At 35.6% G+C, this 20,614-nt stretch overlaps 1 protein-coding gene across 3 annotated transcripts in view; it reads left to right on the top strand.

The window, feature by feature from the left end:
• LOC138180368 (ras-related protein Rab-37) overlaps positions 1–20,614 on the top strand; it is a 175,022-nt gene that overhangs the window by 55,020 nt on the left and 99,388 nt on the right. For all 3 annotated transcript variants that reach the window (XM_069114164.1, XM_069114163.1, XM_069114165.1), the window contains exon 4: positions 17,438–17,548. In XM_069114164.1, coding sequence (XP_068970265.1) covers positions 17,438–17,548 — 111 coding nt within the window. The remainder of the gene's footprint in view (positions 1–17,437; positions 17,549–20,614) is intronic.

The following is a 20,614-nucleotide window of genomic DNA, read 5'->3' as shown; positions in this document are numbered from 1 at the left end:
GCGTCTCTGTATATCGAAGACTGAATTTCAAACGGCCTCGACCAGAACTTGCAACAAGTTTGTTGATCTTCGGTATTAGCAAATATTAATTCTGAACTTGACGAGTATCTAATTTGTATATTTAATGGATTTATCTCGAACAGGATATTGTAGGAAAGATGGTTTCATTTCGAAATTTGTTTTTGGATGATACAAATTGTTTCACGCTCATTCTAATTGTCCTTGTTTTCGTAATCTAATTTTTCTTCTCTGGAATTTAACTTAATTATCCAATTTAATTTTTCTTTGATATAACATTTGTATTTCGATCATGTCATTATTGACGCATATTTTATCATACTAATTTTCAAAATGCTGGGAACTAATGGAAATTTAGATGTAGAATTCTATACCTCAGTATGTCTGACATAACTATAGAATATTTCCTTTCTTTTTTAAATTAATATTATCTAAATTTCGTCTATGATCCTCTGTAATCTTCTTATTTCTCCTGTAATAGAATCAAATGGCTGATACAGTTCACTAATAATATTGATCTATCCTATGATACACATCAACCAAAATCCATTCTAAATCAAAGTATCCAATTTAAAATTCAAGTTCTCTTAAACTGGAAATCTGAAATCTGAAATCACCAATCTTATTTATTCTCTAAATCGAACTAAATCATTGTTGATACAATCGTTAAAAACTAAGCTCCTACGCCCACGAATCTGAATCAACCAACCCTGATCACGTTTCTTCGTATCTTGGCCTGATCTCATGCTGAATCAAAGTTACCAATTTCAAAGGCCAATACGATAATCAGAAGCAAACCCGATGTTTCTTAAACAGGCAATCGCTTTACCTGCTATCACCATGAATTTGTATCAACCATATAACCATAAATTCACCTAATCTTTTAAAACAAACAACCAATTTCAAACACCAATACCTTCAGAAACAGAGGTAACGTTGCTTGAACTAAAAAATCGCTTTACCTGCGATCGTCACGAAACGATAAAGCGACAAAGTGCCTCGACTCGTTCGTTATTTGCCAACATCGGGAGGAAACCCACCAGCCGGAGATGGGAAGGAGGAAAAAAGAAAAGGAAAAAGAAGTTGGAGATCAAGCGGATTTTTTCCGCGTGCACCAACCTGGAACTCGGCTAGGAACTGCGCTGACCTTAAGCGGCTGTGCATTTGGCGGGCTCGCGCAGTTGCATACAAATTGAGTTAGCGGCCTCGTGGTAATGAAGGAAGACGAGAACAAGCCGACGAATGTACGAGAGGACAGGAGAGAACAGCGAGCGAGTGTACGCTCCAAGGAAACCGCAGGATTACTCGTATCTTCAATCTGATTATTTTTTACTTTTCTTCCTTTTAAACATTATTTTCATTCCGTTGGGCACGTTAGCGTTTCTTGTCTTATTCTTGTGTAATACGTTTTTTCTTTTCGATTTCGTAGCTTTAGAATTCTAGATGGATTCAGTGGCTCGAGAAGCAGTTTTCTGTTAGATCTATCCGTATAATTTGGAATTTTCAATTGATTTGACCTACTTGGCCAGCTGCGAAAAATAAAAGTATATATTGTTGCACGAATACTGATGCTTTTCTTTCATAATTATTATTTATATTCAGCAGAAAATAGCCGATTTTGAAACAATTTTCCTCCTGTGCTTCGTAAGAATTGCGATTAGTTTTTCTTACGTTTCGCTTTATATTTTAAAGACTACCCGACGTACGTGAAAAGGTTCACATAGAAAATTGTAGTAAAATCACTTATGAAATGAGGAATGTTTAATTGAAAGGTTGCAAATTATTAAAAAGTATAAAGAAGTCTACCTTCTTGGTTAAAATTGTCATATAATATCGAAGCTCTATGATAAATACCATTAGTCATTTCGTCAGCTACCAAATTTTGAGCCGATACGTATGCTGGTCTTTGCACGGTCAATTGGCCAATTCATGAAAATGGCCGATTCTGAATTTTCTGCCATGATGCACGTAGGTTCTGACGTTTCGCACTGTGGCTGCCAAATACGTACATATCATATTTCTATGCTACACGAGCTGTGAAACAATTGCGAAGAACACTGGACATAAAATCTTCAACGTTCATCGTAAAATATACCAAGAACTACTGGGTTGTTCGAAAAATTCATGGCGATAGTTAAGAAAGATGTCACTAGAATTAAACTTTTCCATGTGTATAATTTCACAAATCTTCTCTTGACAAATTGTTCCTCTATTTCGCTAGTGGATTCCTTCGAATAACTTTGACGGACCTCTAAATTATTTTATTTCTTGCCCACATCTTTCGAATAAGTCTCGTAAAGACCGCGATAAAGAACAGTAAGATGATATCGTACTCGATGAATGAGACAAATAGAAACGAACATCCGAGCTACAAATTTCTTGGATATTACGAGCTTCAACGTTGTCTCGCTAAAAACTGCAACCTGCTTTTATTATCGGATTTTCGATGCTTTTTGTACACTCATTTTAGCATCCAATTAAAAGCAACATTTGTTCCAACGTTTTGTTACTTCATAGAAATTTTCAATAAAAACACTACGAACTTCTCGATTAATCTAACACTATGCCAGGCCTACGTTATACCATTTTTGCGTACGTATACACGTAGATCCAAAAGTACGTACGACATCCATTGAAATATTTCTTCACTTCTCCGCGAATTACTATCAACGCGAAAAACCATCGAGGAATTTCAGCGGAAAAAGGTTTGTACACCTTATGACAGATAGGTTAGACTCTGGTCAGTTCTTTATCGAAGAGCGTTTATCAATTTACAATTCCCAGTTCGGGGAGGCGGTGCATGGAATACCAATGGATCGCGGACGCGAAAAACGCGGCTTGAATCGTCGGGTTCGTCTGGAAGCAGCCGGTTGCTCGGATTCACGATAAAAGGAGAATCAACCTTTTCGATCGGGCAATGACAGGTGAAACGTGGCTACAAGAAGGGCTAAGTAACCGCAGGGACGTTTGCCATTTTTAGGGACATTATCGTCGCTTCGAAGGAATGTTTTTTCAGATTTATGTATAATGGAAATTGTAGATGTAGCGGCTCACGAAAGTATTCGACCACTTTTAGAAAACATAGGAAACTTTTTGAAAGTTCGTTAGGACTGTAATGCGACACGATTATCGTGATTGTAATAGCAAAATTTTATACCAATCTGAAAGCGTATGTACAAGTTACCAGACGTTTATTGCGAACGTAGATTTGGCGAAAAATTGGCATAGAACGTGAGTAGTAGTTTTGAAGGTAGAACTAGAATGCTACAGATGGTTGTTACATTGCGTGATTTATTAACGTAGTGTGTAATTGAGTGTTCAAATATTTCGGTGAGCTAGAAAAATTGACCGAATGTCCAGCTGGACAAATTGTAAGTAATGTAACATTTCGGTGAGCTTTGCCAAGTGCATACTTTCAGTAAATATTTTGTAACTTCTACGTACATTTTCAGATTCGTTTCAAATTCGGCCAATATAACCACGATTCTTGTGTCTCGTTCCACTGCTAATGAAATTTCAAGGTGTTTTGTATAATATATATGTAGATAGAAATCTTTTAGAATCGTTAGAATATTTTTGTTAGCTATCGTACATATTAAGTGCGTATTAATTTTTGCGCCTGATCTTATCTCAGCTAACAACATATAATTAGTAGATACGGATAAAAATAATAGTCGACGTTAATTAACATGAATGAAAAGAAAAATATAGAGAAATTATAGAGACACTTAAGATAAATGATTTAATCGTAGAATGCTTAGAACATGTTTCCAACCACATTCTAAAAGTTTCTATAGAGTTTATGAAATGTCAGCTATTTATCAAAGATACGTATGAAACTCGACTGATGCAGACATTTTCCTGTTTCACTTCCAATTTAGCCTAACGTTTTGATCCCACTTATGACTAGAAGCAAAGAATCAACGATAGAGAAACCTTGCTCTGTCGTAATGTTGAAAATATTTGATTGGTAACTAAGTGATAAATATAATAAAATATAATAAAAATATCGATCTGTTAATTGAATTGCACCAAGCGCCCAAATACTTGCGCACGGTAGTGCACGTATTACAGGAGTCGTGCAATTTATCGCGATTGTGTGGGTGACTATAGCTCTTCGTCAAAGTAACCAGCGAGATTTTTGTGTTACCAGGGTGAATCAATTAGATTTCATTCGCGAATCGGGCGCTGGCCATCCGACGTCCTCGGATCCATAATACATAAAGAGGCTGTCGGCTGGGATTTGCAATTCCGAACGGTTACGAAGTTAGTTTGCCCCGGTAATGGGCGAAGAAACGCGGCGGTCGAGTAATAATTTCGTTCGACTATCGGCCACCGCAAAAAAGGGGGTTGCAGAGGCGGAATCCTTCTTATTGTTCGCTCGTAATTGAGTTTTTCGCTAATATATTCTGCGAGCGTTCGATCTGGCCGACGCTCTCCTTTCCGGCTTTTTGCCGTTCGTCAGCACGCGATATCCGCTCGCGCTTTTTTCTTTACCGAGCTTTAAATTAGAATCTACTAGAACGTGGACCGATGTAAAGCAACTTTAGATTATACTGTTAGAAAATACACGTGTGTACATTAGTTCGTACGAGCGAGGAATGAAAGAGAGGAAGACAAAAGGTAAACGCCATGAGACGAGCGCATCGCGTAAATGTTGAATGAATGAATGTGCAATAAAACAAAATCTTTTCTGTCTGCGATGTAAAAGAGAATAGAACGGTGTTCGTTAATACTTCAAGTTATTATGTTACATATAAAATAATTATTCTGTTATATATAAATTTTGTATTTAATAAAACGTTATATATTATTACTTTCACATATACGTTGCACGAAACGATTGGAAATGGATATGTAATTTACTGTATTTGAGAAAGAAATGAAGGAATTTTATGTTACAAATAGTATGGGATGCGTTAATTGGTATTACAAATAGTATTAAGGTGTTAAACAACGAGTAATTTAAAGAGTCTAAATCATAGTTATAAGTAGATTGTAAGTAGCGTGTACTGGGGGTGTATCGAAGGCCAGGCAAAAAATGGCACTAATGTAATTTATGGATTATAAATACATACTATGAAATGTATATTACAGCATGTTAAATGTTAGGTTATGCATAATAATAAAGTACGCATAATCATGTAAGGGATTAGTAAGTATGGAACTATTCGTAAATAGAAACGATATAAATTACAGACTATAAACAACGTGACATTAAGCATCAGATTATAAATAATAATAGTTTCTTTTACAATTCGTAAAATAGAATTTCCGTGTACGTAATCAATTTTTGAAAGGAGAGCTACATTTATGAAGCAGAGGATATAATGGTAAAAGTTGGTAATGATATCAGGCAATGAAAGTTCCACATGCCGCGTATTGCAGATTCCCTGCCATTTTGTTTAGCTCTGATATCAAGCTCGACGCATATTCAATTAACTAACTCTCAAATCGCGTTTGTTCCTTGTTACCGCATGAACCTTATTATTAAATTAATAACATCCCTGGAGTCTAATTTCGAGGAAATTTGGAGGCCAATAGACAGAATGTAACGTTAAACCTTCTCGTATTCATTTTTCGCAACTGGTAATGGAATTACGATTATGCCATTAAAGCAAAATGCAACGCTCCACATGTGCGTATTATGAAATTTCTAATTAAAGCTTGTTATTCCCGCGTTCAAATTTCACACAATGGACGGTTGTACGATTATACCTTTTGTTCGAGTGAAATATGCGAGAACTTTGGAATCATATTTCCAACATTGACTTCCATTTTTATATCCTGTTATAATGTTTTATATTCAAATGACGAGAGAAACAAAGAGATATAAAAGAATATTGGCTAATTAAACAATTTTTCTGATCTTACGTTATTTAATAGTATTCCGGCTGTTTGTTATTTAGCTGAAACATTTAAATCAACGAATTTCCTCGTTGTACAACGGTGTTTCGTTTGTCTGCCAAAATTTTTATCTCTCTCTTACTCAGATCTGAAACAACGAAATTACCTTATTATAAATAATATTCACTCTCTTTAAAGAAAAAAAAATTCTCATTGCTGCTAAATTAGTACATATCTTAAACGAACTGACAAAACCAATTTCTTGAAACATTCTGGTAAGATCAGCCTGCCGAGAACAAAACCTAGAAACGGCACGTGGGGCGCCATTTTTTACACAGCAACCGCACCCTCCACCTATTAAAACGTCGGAACCGACATTCTCCGCTTCCAAATTTGATCACAACACGCTCGGAGTCGTGGCACACGGCCATGTTCGCAATTAGTGCCAATTAACCGGCTATATTTAGCGCAGCGGACACATTTTTGCAGAATCTCGTTATCCTCGTTCGCGTTTATCGGTCGGTGGTCGCTGGTATCGTTCAAAGTTTTCCTCTCTGCCTCTCTCTTCTCCTTTCCTCTTTCTGTTCCATTTCAAGATGATTAGCATACGAATGCACACGGCCTTGCCGCGCCATTGGATGTCGACAAGAAAAGAAGCATTGTACAGGATATGCAGAAATATTTGTCTTAATCCTCGAAAATGTATAAAGGAATTTGGACTGTTGAAGATTTGTAGGAAATTTTTCTGGGTTTGTCTGTTTATTTTCCTAGGAAACTTGTATGTTCCAACATCTAAATTTGTTATTCAAAGTTCAACATTTCACGCACATTAATCTAACGTCGTGTTGAGCAATAAGCTCGTACGTATTTTATGGAAAATTACTTTCCTCTGTCATCATTTACACATTCAATTTTACACAAACTATGCTTTTACGTTCTTTCAATTATTCGATGGTTACTTGTTAACAAAATTTCCAAATATTGGAACAATCGATATATTTCTATACTAATGATGCAATTGTATATTATTCGAAAAACAATTAATTTGAACGCAACCATCAAACAACCAATGGTAGCTACCTTCTTTAATTTTATCTTCCGAAAGTCTACGGTTTCTATATGCTCACCTGCATATGCATATTAATACATCTAATATTTAAAAAAGAGATGTTTAGTTAAATAACGTGCAAAATTCTATATAAAATTATCAAGCGTTCCCACTGTTGCAAACGTAAACGTAACCGACAAAATACGCTATTGACAAGCTTTTTCACGATCCTGGCAAATTTTCCCACAACACCGACGCGTAGCGTAATAATCCTCGCCTAATGAACAGTGAAACTTGTCGCTTGCGTATCTTGAAAATTTTGCAACGCCCGTGGCTCGCTTTATCCCGGACTATTTATCTTTCCAGGCATCGAATAAACGTCTGCCAGCGGCACGTTGCACCGGATCGCCCGTAATAAATTTACTCTCGTTCGAATGAAACGAGCCGCAACTTTCTTCTGTCTCTTCCGTCGAGTATGCTATACGTATCTTTATGTCTTTCCAATAGTTCCTTCGGAGAAACGATCGTACGTGACCGCGTATCGACAACGTTTGGATAAGTATGAGAGATGGGCTCGCGATGTATGTGGAAATTTAAAAGCTTGTGTGGATTCGTACATTAGCAAGTAGATTAGATGGAGAATTTATGAATCGGTAGGTTGTAAGATTTATGATTGGTAATTTATGTATACCTCTAGTAGATAATATTGTGCAGGTTGTGTAGATTTGTAGATCAGTGGGTAGATCAGATTCGCAATTTATTAATCAATACATTGTACAATCTGTGTTTCGTAGTTTCTATATGTATACGTACTTTCTGCAAATTATGCAGGTTGCGTAGATTCGTGGAATTAGTAAGTAAATTAGAGTGAGAATTTATGAACTAGTACGTTGCAGCATTTATGATTGATAATTTATGTATGCTTTTAGTAACATTGTGCAGGTTGTATAGATTTCTAGAGATTAGCGAATAGATCAGATTTAGAACTTATTAATCAGTGCTCTGTAGAATCTGCAATTCGTAGTTCGTACATGTATAAATAAAATTGCGTAGGTCGCGTAGATTCGTGGAATCAGTAAGCAGATGAGATTGAGAATTGATGAATCAGTACTTTATGATTTCTCATTAGCAGTTTGTATATATTTTTATTAAATAACATCCTATCGCATAATAGAACAAGGTTGCAATTAAGTAGCAGAAAGTATTGTGAAGTATTATTACGCGATAGTGAAGTGTTATTGATATCGATGATTACAGTTCAAACTAAGCAGAGAGGCTCGAATATTCGAGTAGAAATTTAGATAAGAAATAATGCAATAATAAAATGTTCGTATTTAAACGTCAGGTATTTGAATAAAAATAGCTCGATCAGAAAGTACAAATATCAAAGGATTCTGATGAAGAAGTATTTGCTCAATGGCACCCGGACAGAAGATTGGAATTAGCATAGTATGTGAATAATAACAAAGTATTTAAAAAACAATTAAAATATTCGAAATTTGTTAGATTGGATAAAAAAGAAAAAATTCAAACGTTAGGATGTTTCGATAGTAAAGTATTGAAATGATGAAAGTTCAAATAACTAAATATATATTTGCACAATGAGTTATTCGTTTAAAACACTTAACAAGTTATTCATTTAAATTCAACGCTGTGTATTCGAAGGAAAGTGACTGAACAACGCGACAACCTTCCCCGGCGGACCTTCTCTTCGTTCCAGCTTGCACATTTGCACATGTTCCGAATTCGACGCGTACGTGCGCCTGCACCGTCTCACAGAGTGGCGCATGTAACGCGATATCTCTTGCGTTTTCGTGCGCGAGCGCGCAATGCAAATTACAATGCAGCCCGTATAAGTGCACGTCCGGCATTGTCACGTCGAACGTGGCGCTCGCTTTCCTTTTACACCGCGTCTTCGGCCAACCATAAATTTTACGACTTTCGACTTCGACAACCGCCACAAAGTTCAGACTTCTCCAGACTTTCGCAGCGTTTTTCTCCAGTTTGTATTCCACATACTGTCACATGTTTTGCTTGGTACACTTTTGCGTCCTCGTTGAGGTCCAAATGGTCTCTTAGTAGCGTAGAAGCTTCGAATTTCTTCCGATGTCCTGCGAGATTTATTTTACCGATTTTCATAGAAACTTTCAATAGCAGGTGCAATCTTTTGCTTTAGTTATATCGCCACCACGAAATGTATTTAAGCAGAAATATTTACAGTCATACGAAAGGTGCTACTGCACAATACGAAATTCGATATACCTAATCCTAATTAATCAATATATGTAAACGTTATAATATTAGGTTGTCCGAAAAGTTTCTTTCGTTTTATGATGAAATAATAGACGTACAAGGTTTTTTGTTTTATATTATTTTGTCGAATTACGCGCGATACATTTTGTTTTGTTGAGATAAAGATCGCGACATTTCACAGACTTGCTTTCACGTTTGCATGAAGGTCCACTGTTGTAAAAAACACGTTTGAGAAAGAAAGACACTTTCGGGACAATCTAATAGATACAATGCAGCAACTTTTTCTAGCCACTGGATTCCCCTTAAGTTTCTGTTAAATTTCTCTACGAATTTGTCTTTCTATAAATACAAGGAAATGCCAGTTAATCTTCCGAATGTTTAACCGTACACGTGGTGCATGCCATGTACTAAATATTCTAAATATTCTGACAGGGTTGCATTCTTACAATTTCTTGTATCCTACGTTTTTGCTATAGAAAGATATTTTATAGAAATTCCATCATTGAGCCAAGCAAAACGTGGCACACAAAGACGATGATTCGTATAATAAACTCAATAAGAGGTGAAATGCACCATACGAGATCGTTTTTGAGATTTTTTCGTCAAAGGGAAGAGCTTCCTTTTTCAAATCAGAGAAATCAGAAAGGAAATTTGTAACGTGTTGTTGGTATCGGCGCCGCGGCGAGCCTCGAGGCGGCGCGGCGTCCCCTTCATGCAGAATTTCCATTGAAAGATTCGCAGGACCCCCAGGGGGTGGTCGTGACGAGTGTCGGCGAATGTGTCGGCCTCAGGGGCGGAGAAACTTAATTCACTGCCTCCCTCCTCTTCCTCTCCTTCCTTCTCGGCCTTTATCCTTCGCCGTTCTACTCTTTCTCTCTCTCTCTCTTTCTTTCTTTCTTTCGTTTCCTTTCTCTCTTCCATATCTCTGGGCTCACCTAGAACTCAAGTAAAGCTCACCCTCCAGTTCCAAACGAATTGCAAAAAAAAAAACGAGAGAATTTCATACTTGTACCTTTGAAAAATGGTAATTTTGTTAATTAATTTTTTTATTATTATCAGCGCGACTCTGTATTCCACTGTGTGTCTCTAATTCTTTGTAAAAGGTACTTTGTAAAAGAAGAAAGATAGAAAAATAATTAGAAAGTCGTTCTTCCTTTGATTGTTGTAGCCTTTGCTTACGTCCACGTTATCTTATACGTGAAATTATATTTTAATAAATCATCAAGCAATTGAACAATAAATATATTTGTTTATTTGAAAAATTGATCTTCGATTTCAGTGTGTTGCTTCTTCTTTGTAAAAATGTTAGAGAATATATGTGTCCACGACTGTCCAGTCTCTGAACTTACAGAATTTGTCTCATCAGAAATGTTCATGTTTTGAGTACCTGATAATTGCTTTGTTTGCTTCAGTATACTGTCGATTGCTCGTTCTGGAATTTTAAAAGAATAATCGTAACTCTAATTTTAAATAGAAAACTGTCGGAATTGTTTAAAATTAAGTTCCACCGTGCTTTCAGGTGCTGTGATAGTTTCCTCGTAAGTTGAATTTTCGTCCGCTTCAAAATTTCCATGTTCTTTATTCGCAAATGTTCCTTTTTATTCCCTCGCGAATGCTTGTTATTTCCTTAAGAAGTTTTTCTCTTTCGTTTCCATCTTTCAAATTGCGTTATACAATTGGCAATTTTTTGATCGTCCTACTATATTCGACCAGAAGAGAGCGAAGTTAATTCGACGCTTGTTTTTCGATCTCGAATTTCGAGTTTAACTCGAAATTTCGGGCGAAGACTGCTCTATCAGCGTGAATTAAAAGCGATCATGCGAAAGAGCCAATACAGCATGAACGAAAAAAGGACAACGTCGATCGACGAAACGAAACTTCCGATGGCCTGTTTTACGCGAAAGAGCCTTTTGCGACAAAGCTTCTCGTTTCGCTTTTACAGCTTCTCACATCCGATTCCATCTAATCGACAGCTTTTTCCTCGTCAGGAAGAAACGACTACCATTTGTTCCATTTGTTCTACCGATCGAGGAACAAATGAGTTGTGCAATGTGGGCTGGGTAAGAAAAAGAAGTAGCTACTTCGATATCAAATAAACTAAATAAATGAATGAATACAACGAGTCCATGATACGTAATAATTGAGATTTAATTGAAATCCTATCGATTTATTTAGTTCATTCAGTGATTGATTCATTGAACGCACAAAGTAAATTCGAAATTAAAGAAACAAATAAAAATACCTCAAGTATCCGTGACTGGACTAGAGTTTCGTAAAACGGAGAAAAGAAGAATTAAATCAAACAAACCAATTAATTTGTTACACGATCATACAATACCAATTGATTCTTAACCGAGACCCTACGAATTCGATTAACACGTACGCTCCAGCTTCGATTTTCATTTCGTACTGTGCTATAAGCTGAGAGCAAATCTTCGTACGATACTCTGTCTTTATATCGTGAAATACATTTTCACAATTTCAAGACTTTTATTTCAAATGTCGTTCAAGTCGACACCAGGAATATTCTAAAATAACATGTCCATGTTCTTACTCCAGTTTTCAAAAAGAAAAGAATGAAAGAAAAGCAAATGTAATTAACCAATCCTCATATGTCTGATTGGTAATAATATTGTAAATAAAGGTAACTTTATGACAACACGATGAAAATTCTACTTAAAAGGCAACAGATATTCTTTGATAAGATAAACTTCGCAAATTTTAAACACGGTTTTCTTATTTTGCAAACCAATGGACATAGAACAGTTAAGAACTGGAGTGACTGGAGTATCAGCCGACTCGAGTGCGCGTTGTACGCAGTGAACGTGTTAAGTGAATTATAAAAATCCTTCAGAAATGAAAAAGAATGAATAGAGCAGCGGCGATACGAAGGTTTGTAAGGCGGAGAAATTACATGTTCAGCAAAGAGTCCCAGCTGCATATCCCTAAGGGTAATGCAGGTGGAAGCGGTTGGTCGTAATGTAATAATTTGCCCGTGGCCTGGGTCAAACGTCGAGTTCCGTTCGCTGTGGACTCTGTTCACAGGTGTGTCGTGAACGAACAGAAAATGAGAGAGAAATAAAAAATGACGAGGAAACGTCGCGAATAATTTCGGGCCCATCTACCGATGGCCACAAATTTATGACGAGGTAGTAAAAGTCTGACTGACTAATTCTGTTACTTTTACGAGCTTCGCGGATAAGACCGGACGACGCGACGGTCATCATTTCACGTTTGCCTGCTTTCGTTGAGAATTCTCCTGTTAGTTTATGATCCTTTCGTTTCCTTATCCTCCCTCCTTTCTCTCTGTTTTACATTCTCCGCTTATTTTTCAGTCTTCTTTCCTGTTTTTCTCTTGCTCTGCATTTCTCTTCGTTTTGTCTTCCTAACTTTCGTGTTACACGGTGGCTGGTGAAAATATTATAGGACCACCCCTGGGAATTTTTCAGATATACAGGGTGGTTGGTAACTGGTGGTACAAGCGGAAAGGGGGTGATTCTACGCGAAAAAAGAAGTTGAAAATATAGAATAAAAATTTTTCGTTTGAGGCTTTGTTTTCGAGAAAATCGACTTTGAATTTTCGCTCGGTACGCGTGCACTTTATCACGTCTCGTTATAACGTCACTGTAGATTTTTAAAAAAATTAAAAAAAAATTAAAAAAAATTTTTATTCTATATTTTCGACTTCTTTTTTCGCGTAGAATCACCCCCTTTCCGCTTGTACCACCAGTTACCAACCACCCCGTATATTTCATTTTGAAACATTTTGAAATTTCATTATCGATGTAATGAAAATCATGATACGGTTATCGTGGGTGTGTTGGTCGAGTTTGAAACGAATTTGAAAACGTATTTGGAAGTTAGAAGATATTTATTGGAACATTTCGCAAAAATTACCGAGATATCTGAACGATCGATTGTGTATTATATTAACCCTTTGCACTCCTATGTCGAGTGTGACTCGACATCAGTTTTTCTCAGGAGCTCCTTTGTCGAGTCCCACTCGACGTTCTTTCAGACCCACCTCTTTTTGTGAAACGTGCGAAAGAAAAGCAGGATTGCATCCTGGAAATGATTTCAAGATATATCATACACTTAGAAATTATAAAATACAACAATAGCGTGAATAAAACTGGTATTTAAATGAATTTGTTTCTCCCTTTATTTATTTAAATTGCCTTATTTTTTGGTTAAAGTAAATTTCAAATAAAACACTTAAAAGCGTCGGGGAGTTGCTGCTAACGAAATTGAAATAAAATTCGAAGTGCAAATTCTGTAGTACCAATTCTAAGTTCAAGATTAATATTCACATTGTATACTAACTGCTCACCAAATATACGTTTGTAATAAACGTAACTTCTACATACATTTTTCGATTGCTGTCAAATATTACTATCGTAATTACGATAGTGGTGTCTCACTGTAACGCTAAGGAAGTTTCAAAATTTTTCGTACAACGTATATAATACATTCATAAAAATCTTCTATGGTGAATGTTCGTACACTTTCGTGAGCCACTTTATATCTCTTCACATAGCTACTTTCCATTCTGACTTTGTTATTACAAGCTTCACGTATTTCGATATGAATTAATTCGATTCTTATTTACTATTCTAAACAAGTTCGATATCCTAGTCGTTGGTATCAGTTCCAGTAATAAAAAGCATACTTAATGCGGTGAAATATTTTCATAGACAGGGTAATAAGCGGCATATCTCTATTATCGACAAATGAAGATAAAATAAGACAACGATCGAACGAATTTAAACTAAATATCATTTCTTCTGTACTTTATACGTTCTCTTAACGATTCTCGGTACTTTCCATCGTAATTAATGTCTCTTGCGATTTTATGGAGTTTCTGAACCGAAAGAGGATATTCTTAACAAGATAATAAACCGAATAGCCATTTCTATGCCCGAACTGAACTCTTATCTTCGCATCTAGCACTCGAAATGACTACCTTTCAATTTCGACGCAACCTGTTCGAACCTAATCATCGATCTCTTTACGAGCTGAAATTATCCAGGTGTTCCATCAATTCGCGAACCTATTCGATACATTGACACGTGTTATGATACTTGACATTCAAAGTACGATTCAGGCCTCGCCGTTATAGCCATTCGCGTGTGATATATTTACATATTGTACACGTATATCTAAATAATAATCTAATCTATATCTTTGAAGTTTCAAATAATAAATTGTTTAAGGAATAACTATTACCGATCATGTCAGGAACAATTTAGTTACTGAAAATTCTGTTGAAATTTCAATGAAATTTTCATTACGTCGTTACCGAGATTGTATCACTTACATCTCGGAGTATTATATTTTATTATTACATGTATGGAAAATTATATACTATAAGATATTTATTTATTTTCATAGCAATACGTATATTGTTCGAACGAATATTTAATAATCATGTTTGTGTGTAACTGCTCATCTATTCAAATTTTTCTCCAAAATGACTACCTTCGTATCGCAGCAAATCGTACAATCTTTTATCGATCACCTGTTTACGAGTTCGGGATGTTCAGACGCGACGAGTTTGTCAGCTGCTCCGTGAGGATATCTGATATCGTTTAGAATCAGCAGAGTGATCAAAATAATCAGTTCTCTGAAAATGAGCAAATAGATCAATTGCTCAAAAATTCATAAAATATATGTGTGAGAAATTATCTTTCTCCTGTTAGGTATTTTTCCACACAACTTGCGTTTCGATTTTTCCAATACAGATCGTTTATTAACGTACATTAATTAATCAGAAATGTTCTATCTGGCAACTATTATAAAAGCATTTTGTATTTATCAGGAAATTCCTCTCGGGCAGAGAGAAATGGGATATTTATTATCAAGAAAGTCGTAAGGAATGTAAAGTCGTAATAACGAAATTAATCGTAGAAACAAATTAGCCATTAACATCTAATTTACAATATTTTACCACATTCTTCGTTTGTCAATACGTTCAAACAACGAATACACCTGACTGCAGCCCGCGCAACTGTTACAAAAATTAGAAACGACTCGTTTTAACATCCACATCGAACATCAACATCGCTTGAAACATTCCACTTGAACATTCCTACGGTATCCCGTAGGAAAAATTCGTCGTCGCGTCGTTGTAATTCATCTCCTCTAACCAACCGATAATGGCACCCGTGCCTTTCGCACTGTAATGCCTACGACTCCATAAACTAACACTCACGCAGTGTGCTTTCGTGAGTATGTGTTTGAATACACGTTTACGGAAACGTGAATATATTTCTATAGGCGATGGTATTAGTGGCGCGTGTAATTTTTTGTGCAATAATAAGAAAATATTTTATAGCGATATTTTAGGTTTCAATGTGATAATTATTTTTTGAAATAATAAATACTTGAATAAATATTATTATAAGTAAATATAATAATGATAATAATAATATTAGAAAGATTAGTATCATTAGAAGTAAATAATTACTAACTGACATTACTAATATTATTGCTATTATTATTATTATTATATAAGCATGTATTAATATTTATTTATGCATTTATTATTTTATGAAATAATTACTATATTGAATATTATTAGTATTCTATGATTAGTGTTATTAGAAGCAAATAGTTATTTGCTAGTATCATTAATATCAGTGATATTAATATTATTAATATTAATAACGTAATTAATATCATTTGGTTACAATTAATTAATTAATAATCTTTTATTCTATAATACTTTTACTGTTTTCAGACAAATAAAACAAAGAGATATTTCATGGCCTGATGTAACAAATGTTTTCTAAGATAATAAATAACTAAAGGAATTAATAATAAGCATATACACTAATAATAATACCAATATGTAGTACAGTAATATTAATAACAATAATACTAATAATATCAGAATATTGTCAATAATTAGTCAATAAAAAATTATGCAATGTATGGTATTTTTATAGTTTCTAGACACCATACATCATAATATTTTGAAGTACTGTCAGAATATAAAATGGTACCTATCTGTTCCATTAAATGTTCTATAAAAAATACGAATGCCCATAATAAAGAATCAGAAAACAAAAATAGGCGGATGTAGTTTGAGTTTTACTTTTCTTCTATAAAATTATACGCGTGGCCGAACTTGTACCGATGACGAAGCAGGTGCCATCCTGGCTCGTAATGTAATAATCCAGCAGGTCAAACGGCTATTGTCGGCTACAGGTGTTGCTATCGAGGAACGGCCACAGTCAAAGTGCAACAAAGTTGACTGCCGACCGCAGCCTTTATGGGACCACACAGCGCGCCACGGTTCATGGGAGAGAAATCGAACCATGCGTTACGCGTAATTTGAGAAGCTACCACCCGGCCAAGAAAAATCGTAAAGGATGCTCCTGCTCGCTTGTAATTACAGGGTTGCCTCTAATTGAAGCGGTATTGGCCGAGGGGAGCTAGGATTTCGACAGGAAGTTCGAAGGTTATAGGTTCGTTTTGAAAATGATTGGAAATTGATTGGTGACTGATTGGACGATTTCAGGATATCTGGAAAAAATTGTTCGTCTATATATAATCTACATACCTACTTGAAATCTACTTGCGCTGTTTATCTATTTTTCAGGACAGTTATTGTAATTCAAAGATTTAGGACAGTTGTTATAATTTTTTCCAACTTGCAAAAGTTACGGATAAATTACGTTGTAACAATACATCCAACTTTGTGCAATAAAGAGGATGTAAATTAAAGAAGAATTACTATCGATTGGGGAACTGACAATCGTAGTAGTATAAGTCAAGATTTTCACAATTTAATCGCAAATCGTAACTTTTATCATGCACCAGATTCCAAGTAGCATCCATTTAATTTTGTAATTAAATAAATTTATTCTATGCTACGGTATAATTTTTTTTTTTTTTTTATAATTTGAGGAAATATAATGAGTTCTTTAGAACAATAAACGCAAAATGTAACGCAAGAATGACAATGGACTTATAACACTATGATTCTTAATCCTTCAATTAGTAAAATAAATCTATATTCTCATCGATCGTCAATTTAAATCCTACTTTGTTGCAAATAAATCTTCGATCAAAATAAAAGTAGCCACTTTAAAATTGATCCCGGAAGCTGTCAAGGTTCTGCACGGGATATTCATTCGAAGAACGATATCGTGAAGTCCACATAAACGGTATTCAATAAAGAGATACTTTGGTTTGATTGACGTGCGCTTGATAAGAAAGCGATAGTGATCGAGGACTTACGACTTCTCTTTCTTTTTTTGATCGCAGACAATCCTCCTGGGCGACAGCGGTGTTGGTAAGACATCTCTGCTGGTCCAGTTCGATACCGGAAGATTCCAACCGGGAAACTTCGCAGCAACTGTCGGCATCGGCTTCACGGTACGTGCCACGTCAATATTCAATATTTATTTGTTTGTTTAGACGAAAGCCAGTGGCCGTGGAAGCATTTGACTTGCAATCCGAATGCAGATTTTGTGCAAAGAGCACAAAACCGATTCGATCAATATAATAAGAAATCAGGTTAGAATTTTGTACAATATTTATTTAATTTTTTTACTCTTTGAATATCATCCTGTGAGAAGATTGGAAGTTTATGTTTGAAAAAGAACTTTGATATTGTACGTTAATATGGATCGGATTAATGAGAAGAATTAAAAGTATTTAGAACAGGATCGATGAGCAAAATTGTGATTTGAAATTTTGCGTTTGGAATAGGATTATCGATACAAATTTTACAAGTCAGTTGTCCGCATCATTGGCTTTCGTTCTTTCAACCCCTTAAGAGATCGCTAAATATTAGGAAAATAGTGTCAATAAAACACATGTCTTCGTTGCATTGCTTTATTAAAGAAATGTCTACAAAACGATATCAAAAATAATTTTACAGCTGAGTCTTGTAATTATTACGATATTATGGAGCATTATGGAGATAAAATTTTCTATCTTTCGCGATACATATGGCAAAAATGTATCTTAAGGGGTTAACCTAATAAAATGATCATGAAGTATCTATCATGAGCAGATATGATTTAGCGTAAGTATTGATTTATTGATTTTCATGAGAATAACAGTGACTTGGTTTTTGAATTTTTTATCGCACAAAAAGATAACATCGATTAGTCTTTATTTCTACGTTTCCTTAAGATGTACTCCGTTAAATGAATAAAAAGAAGTTGATTCTCGAATAACGTTGAAGCTTTGTTGAGAGCGTTTTATGGATATTATTCTTAATTGCAACGAAGAAATACTCGATCGTTGGCTGAAATAAAATTCTCCTTCTAGAGTTCGCTTCGCCAATTAATTTTATTCCGTACTCGATTTTGTTCTACTTTCTTTACTTTACTTACCTGCTTTCATTATACCTACCATTCCTAATTTTCCCCAATTATTTGACTTCATTTATTTTCTAACTTAAACTCGCTTCCTATTTCTACCAGCTGTCTGACAGTCTTCCAATTAATTCGTTTAGTCTGTTAAAGCAATCGCATAACGTATTATTAAACGAATAATACTTTTTGAAAAGTAGCTATCACAGTAAACGAAACATCTACCAACGATATTTGAGTCCGTTTCATTGCACGTCGCGTCGTAAGAATACTTTTCATACCAAACCTATACTTAAACATACCTCAAAACAACTGAATTATGTCAAATTTGCTGTAGTCAGAACTCAGAACATTTGCATTTAAATCGAAGATCAACAGTTAATATTATCATTATATATCTGTGTTATGGAGTATCTATCTCGCATTAATTTCATTAAAAATAAAAAAAAAAAAAGAAAGAAATTCTAAATTTCAATGCGTTGGGTACTGATATAATATATTCTAAAAAATCTTAGAATTCGTGTCGTATATGTTCATTGTACAATAATTTTCCTACAAAGTTTCAGAATACTAATCACATAACCGAAAAGTTCAGAATATCATTCGTATAACATGCGTTTACTGTAAATCACGTTTTTCAGCAATACCTCAGAGGACGCGTATCCATGAAAATATACTTTCATCTTGCGATAACTTTCTTACAAGATTACAGAATATTACATATTTATATATGTCGGATTTGGGTTGGAATTTTGGGCGTTCGATGAACCTTCACTCAATTTTACCATCGCGGATATAGCTGATAATTATTGGTGCAAATGTGGGCACTACAAGAGGCTATAAGTAATAGCGACGATCGGATGGTCGAGATGTCGATGACAACGAATTCAGGTTCGATAACAAATCCAGAGTCCGCGGGATGACGAATGCGATGTGATACGCGTATAACTCCACGTACAAGTAAAACTTATCTGCATGAACTCTACCAAACTCCAAGTGGAACTGCCCTTATACAGGGTGGTTGGTAACTGGTGGTACAAGCGGAAAGGGGGTGATTCTACGCGAAAAAAGAAGTCGAAAATATAGAATACAAATTTTTCGTTTGAGTCTTTGTTTTCGAGAAAATCGACTTTGAATTTTCGCTCGGTACGCGTGCGGTACGTTATAACGGATCTCACTGTAGATCGTTGTCTCGATGGAAAAATTAAAAAAAGAAAATTAAAAAAGAAATTTTTATTCTATATTTTCGACTTCCTTTTTCGCGTAGAATCACCCCCTTTCCGCTTGTACCACCAGTTACCAACCACCCTGTATATTCCTCTCCCCACCTCTCGAGTCAATCTTTGTTTTTAAGGAAAGTCATATATATAATCATTCCATCCCTCTGTCAGGTACACGTCCCTTCCGTGACCGTGGCTACGTTCAGTGACCCGCTATGTCACTTCGAGACCAAGCCCATCGTCATAAAATCGGATTAGAACATTAAAACTATTTCTTATTTTTATTACTTAAGTGTAGCTATAGTAAACGTCTGGGCTAGGGTATTGGGGATTTTCCCAACATTCCAAAAGGGAAGTCCCGATGTCCTTTCATCTCCGACATATATAATCATACGAAGTAATATAATAATACAGTACATTATTCATATAATATATTTTACGCTATAATCCCTTTTTTAATGGTGTACGCCATAAATGTATTTTTAAATCAATAGAATCGCAAATTACGGTTTCTACGGTGAAATATCCTCTTCTGACGTGAATCTTAAACGTATTATAAAGTGCCATTTCCCTTCGTTAACGTGATTGCAAACGAACGAAATTTGATGCAGAGAAATATTAAGAAAGCGTTGCGCGTTTTACAGGCGCAATTTCTTGCGTTTACAGGCGTCGCGGTGACAGCCCATTGCGACGCAGGGTCGCGCGTCACATTTGCGTGTATCAGCGTCTACCAATGCGAACGATGCATTTATGCATGAGGCTGAAAGGCGCGCGCGACGCTTTTACGCGCTGCCTCGCGGACGTTTACTTGCACGCGCTGCCTCGCGGACGTTTACTTGCACGCGCGCGCCCACCAAATTTACGATCATTCCTTGGCTATGTATTTGTCACTCTTACGT

Source organism: Bombus flavifrons, chromosome 5 (assembly GCF_040668555.2).
Source record: "Bombus flavifrons isolate JBK064 chromosome 5, iyBomFlav1_principal, whole genome shotgun sequence".
Lineage (NCBI taxonomy): Eukaryota > Metazoa > Arthropoda > Insecta > Hymenoptera > Apidae > Bombus > Bombus flavifrons.
The sequence above is the reverse complement of the archived record's forward strand: the minus strand, read 5'-3'. Positions and strand labels throughout refer to the sequence as shown.